General features: G+C 44.3%; 1 protein-coding gene across 1 annotated transcript in view; it reads right to left on the bottom strand.

Annotated features, from left to right (window-relative positions):
• Nucleotides 1–2,632: 2,632 nt before the first annotated feature.
• Nucleotides 2,633–9,869, bottom strand: part of LOC142814083 (uncharacterized) — an 83,276-nt gene continuing 76,039 nt past the window's right edge. Inside the window, exons 4-5 of the mRNA XM_075892024.1 lie at nucleotides 8,465–8,677; nucleotides 2,633–3,454 (exon numbers count right to left, since the gene is read on the bottom strand). Of these exons, the coding sequence (XP_075748139.1) occupies nucleotides 2,735–3,454; nucleotides 8,465–8,677 (933 nt within the window). The 3' untranslated portion in view covers nucleotides 2,633–2,734. The remainder of the gene's footprint in view (nucleotides 3,455–8,464; nucleotides 8,678–9,869) is intronic.

Raw genomic sequence — 9,869 nt, 5'->3', positions numbered from 1 at the left:
TAAAGGCTACAAAACGATTAGAATGTTAGGCTGAGGTATAAAATCACTTTATTTTAAATCATATTGGCCTGTTCATTCTTTGTTATACATCTAGTTTAGTTCTAATCTGTCGTTTATCAATTGGTTCTTTGTTTAAACATTGTAATCTAAATAATCCGGCTGGTAAAACCACCTCAAAAATTAGGCACCATCCGTTTCATGGCCGATCCCCCTGGTGGGTTGCGCCAGGACTCTGAGGAACAACCAACCAACCAACATCCGTTTTGTCAAACAACACCTACAGAATAACCCTCGTTTCATAATTGATGCCAAGAGGGTTATCTGAATGCAGCTGCTTTGATTCATTGCACTAAAAAAGCTTTTTTGGCCCAACGAAAAAAAGAATGTTTTTATTGAGCGGAATTCATAAAATTCTGCCAGACACACACGTTTGTGTCCCTGCTTTTTGACAGAAAACTAAAGCGGACTGCAAAATTTTGGTTTCAATTCCGATGTCACTGCTAAATGAGATGCTATATTTTAAACGGGGTCTAATTTATATGCGTGCTAGAAAAAGTTACACTGTCGGTGAAAACAAAAAAACTTGATTCGTTCACTTGCAGCGATGAATTCTGGGAGAGGCGCAGCAGGAGCTTCTTCGTTCATTTGTAACAGGCTTACTATATCATACTAAAAAACGTTTCTTGCGTATTAATTAGCATTACTTATGTATGAAACGGACAGCGAGCTCCTCAATTTTCGTTTTTTTTGTACTTCATAGCCAGAGCGTCGTCCAAATTTCATGCTTTAGGTAGCATAGGAGGGTTTATTGGAGAGGTGCCACCTTTGCCTAAACCACGCGCTCTGTGACACACACTGGCAAAAAGTTCTCTACACTCACCGCCTGAGCGACAAGTGGCGCTGGCTAACACCCCGGTATTAACGCGATAGCGTTAGAGTGCTCGTGTCGCAGAAATCCCAACGTCGGCGTCAGACTGTTGTTTTTGAGCGAAAAAGCAAGTTACAGAGATCGCCGCGGGAGGCTGTCACTTGTCCATGCGTGCGCACGCAATCACACTGAAAAAGCCATGCATTCAAAGAAAAAAAAAGGAGCTCAAGTTTTCAAGGCACGCTAGTTTCTTGGCCCCTGCCACCCCTTCGTGCTTAGCTTCCAGCGCTTTTGTCGGTACGAGAGAAGAGAATGTGGGATTGCAGCTTGCGATAAACCTTTGTCTCTCCACTCGCACTGAACAGATTCTTAAAATTTGTGCAACGTTGAATTCGTGAAGTAATAAGCTCTTCTAGAGAATTCATTCTATGGCTACATTAAAGAATGTTTCTGGATCCCTTTAACGCGTGTTGTTCGACAGATGTCACGACGAAAACGAGCCTATTCAGCGATTTGTAGGCGCATTTGGGAAGCCTCAAACTACGTCAAAAAAGGCCGAAATAGTGCAGCCATCGCCCCTGAAAACAGACGGGAACATTCAAACAGCTCTAAAAATTAACAACTATGTCCATCCAGCAGAAAACTTATCATGCCTTGCCGGAAGCCTTTATCAAAGAAACGGCAAACGCTAGATAATGTGCTGCTGTAAGACATTGTGAGACTCTATGGCCACCGAGAAGGCGAGTGCACGGCGTGTATCTTGAAGTCCATGCGACTCTTGCTTTAGATAAAAAAAACTTGTATTTATCATTTGCGGGCGCACGCTGGTACGATCTACTGTGTGCGCGTGTGTGTGTATGTCGCAAAACATATTTTAAGGGCGCACTAGGAGCCTGATTTCGTTATCGCGTTCAACTCCGTTGTAGGCGAAGTGGTAAGGCATTAGACGTGTACTTCGAAGCATGCGTTATCTGATCGCACCGACAGAAAGTGCTTAGGCTAGGTTATGTTAGGTCAGGTTACTTGAATTGAAGCGATAATTGTCAAAATGTGGTCCGATAGCACGCCGCACATAGCCTCCCTCTGGAACTCCTCCCTTTCCTGCGCTTCTTGCACCTCTCCTACGCGCAGGGACTAAATATTGCTCATGGGCAACATTACGCACAAATAAGCTTGACGGTTGGTTATTTGCACTACGAAGCGGTGCCTACGCCATACGTTCATGGCAGAGCCATGCGTTTTTTTTTTTGGCTGAAGGTATCAAGTCAAGTGTTAGGACATAAACAAAAATGTACACGGAGGTTAAGTTTTCAATCCAAAATTATGGACACGAACACGTATTTGTGCACCGGGAATCATTCATTAGAAATACGCGAAGGGTACTTGTGAAAGAAAGTTAATTTTATGGGTTTTAGCGTCCCAAAACTACCATATTATGAGACACACTTTTCAAAGAACTCAAATGCAACAAGGTTGGCATCAATGCGAATTTTTTGTGTATAGGGCGGGGACAGCTGGTGGTAGAGTTGGATATTTAGATTAGCTGATAACGGTGCTACACATTGCCTAGAAGTCGATGTTGCACCTCTTTACATGTTTCCCGCCATTGAGACAGCACTATATTCACTGTCGCGAAGCATCACTAGATAATAGTTAGTGTGCGTATTCGACAAAAAGATATTACATTTAGAAAAAATTAATTATTTTTGGGCAATAATTATTTCCAATTAAAACAAAAAAACAACTTAATAAAGCATTCACCCAAAGTGTGTTTTTTTTTAATTTTATTTTCAAACAAGACAAACAAAGAGAAAAACAACTAGAACCCCTGCTTTTCATTGCTGCGACCGCTCACGCCCAAGAGCTTCACTCTGTCTGCGGTGAGTTGCTACCATCGAGATTTCTTCCGGCCATCCACAGACGTCGCATCAAGCTGGAGAAGTGGCCGCCACCATCGCCTAGCGGCCCGTACTCCTCCACGTTAGCCTCATCGACATTTCTCGGCGTCATGTACTCCGGATTGAAAGTGGCGCGGATGCTAGAAGCCAACTCTGCGTGCACCGAGTACCAGGCGGAGGGATGCGAATACCAAAATTCATTGGTGTCAGAGCCGGAAAGGGTGGTGTGCATCACTGGTGTACGCTGTGTGGCCAGGTCGATTGCAGAAGGTGAACTGAGATTTCCTCCAATTGTCTCGTTTATTGCGGCAGACGTCGTCACGGTCGGCAAATTAGAAGAGGACAGCATCTCGGATACGGTTGGCACACTCAGTCGTGTGGACGTTGAGCTGGACTGCAGAGTTGAAGGCACACGACAAGAGGACACGCCATGCATCCCTGATGGCTCTGGTGTGATTGGCACACCGAACATGAATCGGTATGGTGGGAAGGCTGATTGATGGTATGTTGAGTAGCCGGTGGGCGCGGTGAGTGGAATGAATGCTCCTCCGTCAATGCCATTGGCTGTTTCCGTCGGTACGGAAGCCTTGAAGCCCGTCTGGCAACACAAACCGTCGATATCGTGAAGTAGAGTGGTCGTGCGGCCATCATTTGGAAACAGCTTGAATGCCGATGCGCTCTGTTCTGCCTGCAAATATCAGTGAAATGGCAGTAGTGCAAGTTACAGGATGACTGCTGTCTCCAAAACATCGGCACTGCAGACCATTTCATAATCTTCAATGAAGACTTCACAATTGAACTGCTAGATATGGGGTCTATGGTCTGCTTTTTGAGACGGTCAGCAGAATCGACGACCATTTGGTAATATTCTAGCTAGAATAATCAATATTATCAACAGCATGTATGTGTTGCCACTTAATTAAAGCTTTGTAGCACAATCCTGAACAGGTGATATAAAATGTTTTTACTACACAGCCGCAAATAACGAGCGTATTCGAGTGCTTTAAGCGTCAGAGGTATATGATGGAGCTAAGTTGCAAACAGTGCATACACAAAATCACAGCATATTCACGTGGTGAATGATGGTGAGTTGGCGAAGCTCTGGAGGTACATCGGCACACCATGAATCCTTCCTGAATTGCGCCCAGCTGATAATCAACGGCGCAAGAAACATTGTATATTGCCACGTTTTTTCCCCTCAAGTTTTGTTATCACTCCGTTGCACTACGTTAAGCACAAACGGCGCCTACGATGCTCGAAAAGCTTCAAGGCTGTAGTAGATCGTTTTGTTAAGATTCGCCCACTTTCTGAACATTACAGATTATTCTGGAACCTACACAGCGCTGGTAGCAGTAACGCTAGAACTCTCCAAGGCTAGTGTATAAATGCCGACGTGCTTTGCTTCTTTTCAGTTGATCGACGGCTGACACTCTGCCCACCGCTATCAGTGCCAGTGCCTTGCTGTAATCTGACTTTTCTTTTACGTGGCCACAAGTTTGGCCCGAACAAACAGTTTATTATCCGACCATAGAGTCTCCTGCCTTGAGCCATGTCACGGCCCCGTGACAATATATACACAACATAATTTTTTTCACAATGGTAGCAATACGTGGCTTATTTTCCTGTTGACTGCTGATTTATGGTCGGTGATGTGAAGGGAGAGTGGTTCTTTGATCGGCCGTAGTGGAAATTTTTAAAAGAGATGTTCTTCGGATAGTGGTTAGTTGCATGTGATCATAGAATATGAATATGAGAGCTTGTCGAGATTGCATGTGCAAGCACACGCTGCAGCAGGTTTCTTAGCCCTCCATTCTACCGCCTTGTTTGCATTGCTAATACTCGAAGCGCGCTGACTGCCGATCGAAAGTGGAAGAGTGCCAAGAGCAAACGCATCGTATAGCTTTGGCCCCTTGCAGTCGCGTACTACACTAGTATGCATCCGCGTGAGCGCATCCATCCATGGATGGATGAATGGATGTATCCAACTGTGCCCTTTAGGTTGCGCAGCAGCTCACACCACTTAGACCAATATGTGTTTAAGGATTGAATTCCACTCGCGTCTTGATTGTACCGTCTTGTGGCCTCTTATCATAGTAAATAATGCGTCTCCTATACACATCGAAGTAGACTGAGTGCCAAAGCGTCATCTAGCGACCACTTAGAGTACTAGGGATGGATACGATGAACGAGTAGGACTTGCACCCTCCGGAGCTTCGCCGCTGAAAAGACGCCGAGCTGGGTTCATCTTTGATCGGGCTGTTTCTTTTTAACGAGGTCAAATAAAGTGCATTTAAGACGAACCATGTCCTTCATTTTATCTCGTGAGTGCAGCCATGGGGCCGTAGCGCCTCGATATCTCGGCTAGACTTCAACCTTCGGAATTAGCCCACTGGCGGCACCTATTAGTCAATACAGGGTTATCGAAATAAAAAGCGGCTTAGAAGACGATGAACCGAACTCGGTATATATTGTGATTGATTGATATGTGGAGGTTAACGTCCCCAAACCACTATATAATTAAGAGAGACGCCGTACTGGAGAGCTCCGGAAATTCCGACCACCGGGGGATCTTTAACGTGCACCCAAATCTGAGCCCACGGGCCTACAACATTTCCGCCTCCATCGGAAATGTTGCCGCCACAGCCGGGATACGAACCCGCAACCTGCGGGTCAGCAGCCGACTACCTTAGCCACTAGACCACCGCGGTGGGGCACGGTATATTTTGTGGGCACGCACACTCGCCCCGTTTGCTCGCGCACACTCGCTGTTTTGTCTGGAACGCTCTGCAGTGATTACGTTAAAAATATCACAGATGTTTTAAATTGCATTGCTTTGCAAGAAAAAGTATTCGAAACACGGAAATGAATAACTGTGCTGAATGTTTATAAAATTTGTGTTACATTAAGTATGCACCACCTGCCACGGTGGTAAAGGGCTGATTGCATTTGACTATTGACCCGAAAGTGGCCGCATCCAATAACGGCCACGTCAGCAGCACTTAGGCCCGTGCAGTTGGAGTAGGTTATACATCTGAAGGATGTGTCAGCAAATGCAGTTTTTGAGCACTCTCACAATAATCTAACCTGTACCAACCTCCACAGCGATCGCATTTTGCAATTACACCGCGCCACTCACAGTGACGCTGTAAGCGCACTGTACAATCTTCCTCGTACACGAAGTGACAAAATCTTGTCTGTGGGCAGCATTCTGCACCATACTGCTTGTCAATTAGTCATTTGCACAAACAAGCGGCGTCTCAGCCTAATGTTGCTGCAGTTTTTGCCATGCAGTCCACATTTTAGGTTTATTCTGCTGCCCTCTTCCATTTTGTTGCGTCATAGTCTACTGGGACAAGTGGTGCTGTCAGGAAGAAAGCCTCCGAGGACTTTATCGCAAAGGGAAGGGTTTTACATCTCTCCAGTGCCTCATACATCTCGCACCACGCTTCCTCCCCGCTTCATCAATGCCCATGCCATGCTTCTTTCCTGAACTGCTATGACATTTGCCCATGTTGGGGATGCCTTGCTCGGTCCTTGGCTGCTAGCCGATGATGTAACGCTTACGTCAAGTTACGTTGATAAATTGGGTGCAGCTACGACGAATGTCTACGCACCCCTCTCTGCAGCGAAAAAAAGCGTGGGAGGGACGAGCGAGAACCCCAAAACTGGCCAAGGTGGGTCTTAACTTGTAAAGTCCCGTAACTTTCTTATTCCAGCAGTAGTTACTCGCAGTGTCCTTGCGGCAGCGGGGTAACGTTTTACATGTGATCAGTTATTTCTCCATTACAACAGTGAGTATGCTATCTGAGTCTCTGAGACCACCAGGTAGTCGAATTTGCCGGAACCCTACTATTACAGTGTGGTTCAATTAAAACGTTGTTCAGGGCCTAAAACCTACATTATGTTAAGTAGTACGTGTTATTCGGGGCAACGAGTATTTGGATGATGACTCAGGGCAGTTTTTCGCTTTAAGCACGTGTGCTTCTTGGAAACAAAGCATCACACAAAGTCTGTCGTGAACTCTAAAAAGTCTGATTTATCTGGGCGGATGGGTTAAGTCTGAAATAGAAGTAAGCCAAAGGCACACTTTGAGTGTTGTGGGTGTAGATTGAACACAAAAGCTTCAATAAAAGGCTGTAGTGATGTTGGTTAAAGAATTCTATTTCACTGCTCTTTTACTTGTGGCCACATCAAATTGGTTGTACCGGCGGAGGAAATACTTCTTAGAACCGGATTTGAGCTATTAGTCCGCTTCTTTTTTCGCCCCTGTTCATTGAAATGCGAAGCTCTGCTTTGTTGTTGCACCATGTTTTATAAACGAAGCTGCTTAAGCTTCCGGATCCGCTTCAAGGTGTGCTCACAAAACGGTTCCTGGCAAAAACCGTCTTTGTCTTTTTGATCTTTTGCTTAGCTGCCTATACCTGTGCGCCAGGCACACTGTCTTCCGCTGCACAGATTTTTCCGATGTGGGGTGCAATAACCCCAATATGCGAGAAAAAAAAAATAAGAGTAAAAGAAAGAGCGAAATAAAAGACAAGTAGAGACAGAGATTAAAAAACAGCAAACTAAAGCACACAAGAGATAGGATCAAGTGAGAAACAAAAGGAAGACAAAGATAGAAAAAATCGATGAAAGAAAGAAAGGCAAGGAACAGAAGCTGAAAAAGTGGAAAATATAAAAAGAGATATTGCAGAAAAAGGCAAAAATAATTGGAAAGAAAGGTCATCAAGCTTGGCTGAGGTAGGGCGAAGTTGCATTACGCTTGATTGAAAAATATTTCCAGTTAGGAATCGCTGAAATTTGTTAAGAAAAGCTAGTCAAGTAAGTAACCGTTAACTACATGATCAGTTCATGCAATTTAAAAATATGTCACATTGTTTTCCTAACCCTTTCCGTTCACTCACTCAAGCGTTTTGTTTAACTGTTGTGTTGCAACACGTGTATTGCCAGCAAACTCATCCTATGCCTGACAATCAGGCACAAAAATGGCAGTGATTACGGCGAGTGAATTTTTCGCTGTGACCAACAAACTACCTATATGAAGCTCAGAAACACCAAGAATTAGTGATACGTGCGCATTATACGTGCTCATAAGGTCATATCGGTGACAAAGCGATTTTAGCAGCGCAACTTTGACAACCGCCAAAAAGTAAAAATGAAGTGGCAAGGTGTGAACACGTGACATGCCCTTGCCATGGTTTTTCACTCTTACGTTTCACAATTACGTACTGAGGGCTTTGTTCAAAGTTGTTTTACGAAATAGACAGCTTCAATACCACGTTAACACGTGCGACAATAACTAGAACACGCATACCATAAGTGTTATTGTAGACAACTGCATTAGCACTTGTGGCGTATTGCTTCAACAATCAAAACACCATTGTTTTCGTTGTCGTATATATCGCTAGCACTTTAAGTCAGCTTGACGCGCCTTAGGTATATATACACTTGAAGGCCAGATCTGTTGGTCAGGCTAGTTTTCGGTACAACTTAGTGCTTCACGCCTCCCGCTCTACCCCAGAAACACCGTACATATATAATGAAGGCAATTTTCTGTTGGACAGGCTAGTTTATCATGCCATTTGGTATCTTAAGTTTGTCGCTCAACCCCCCCCCCCCTTCCCCCGTCCATAAGAAAGGGATTCGAGGTGTCACCTTTGACACTATATAGATTTCACTACAGAAGCGCAAGCTTTACCACTTCGTCTTGGTTTGACTCAGAGAGAGATGCCTCAGGATCAGAAGGCACGTCCCAGAAGAGATGTGTTGGATCCGTTACAGGATTCTGCAGGTGGAGCAGATGGGAGGGTGTGTCAGCAGACCGAGTAGTGTTGCTACTACCACAGATATCTCGCCCTGGAAAGCGGCTTTCCCTTTTGAACTGTGATAAGTAGGTCAACAGCCGAGAATTCTGCGAAGAAAGTAGCAAATTGGAAACAATTATTCGGTCATAAACCTTTAGCTTATATCAAGCCGAAGATGCCGACCGGGTCCAAGGACTTCGAGCGGTCACCTGAGGCACCGTCATCATAATCGACGGAGGGTGCGAAGGGAGAATGGTTAATCCCCCTTTCCCCCACCTCACCCGGAGGAAACTGCCACACTTCAAATAAAGTTTATTCTTTCATTCAATTTAGAATTAAGGCCTTTTGAGCAAGCGAAATGTGAGACGGGCCTCGTATTCTTAGCGTAACAGGTACAAATGAGCAGGACATACGATAAGGCAGCCATATCAGTTTAGGATGGTTTAAGGTTTGTGCGAAGAAAACATATCACTGAAGGAGAAGTTTGTTTTCGTTCGCTTTAAGTAATGGAATATAGTAAAGCCTTACGTTTTCTCGTATATTTGGGTGCATGCATTGCTTTGCCAAGGCGATGCGGTTATAGAAAACATGTCGACTTTAGAATGTGCTTTACTTGTGTTGTGTATGTTGGGGAGCATACAAAGCGTCATTTTGATGATGAGTGGAAGGTTTATGACCCTCCACAACACAGAAACAGGCGCACAAGTAAAAGCACGTGAACTCCACTCTTGTAATGCAGCTCACTTCAAGTAATAATTCATTCTTGGTTAGCTAAAGGGTGAGGACGAGGTAAAGTTCGACTGACACGTCTTAATGCATCGAAGAATTTTATCCAACCAGAAACGAATGAACACAGGAAACAGTGAATGAGACGGGTAGTGGCTAGTATACCAACTCTGTGGAATCCTTCAACTTCTATTTCACCATGCGAAGTATTCGTTCATTTTAGGCTTGATAGATTTCCTAGGCGCAATGCACCAACTAAAACAACGAGTTCTGGTGAATAATTTCAGCAATGTTGAGTATTCTGTTCACCACATTGTCTAATATTATAATCAGTTACCACAGATATTACCAAGTGTGCAACCATGATTGTTGCTAGTGCGGTAGAAGCCTTGATGTGGGATAACAGGATGAATTTCTAAAATACCTACTAAGACTTTGTAGCGTCAGACACAAAAAAGAAAAGTCACAACTTTTGGAATTTCTTCACAAGTGCGAACGGCGATTTGGAGCCTGCATTTATTTGTAACACTTTAGTGAAATGAATTTTATAGAGATATATTGTTTAGGAGAGTT

The sequence above is a fragment of the Rhipicephalus microplus genome, chromosome 4 (assembly GCF_043290135.1).
Source record: "Rhipicephalus microplus isolate Deutch F79 chromosome 4, USDA_Rmic, whole genome shotgun sequence".
Lineage (NCBI taxonomy): Eukaryota > Metazoa > Arthropoda > Arachnida > Ixodida > Ixodidae > Rhipicephalus > Rhipicephalus microplus.
This window is presented reverse-complemented; position numbering and strand designations above follow the sequence as displayed.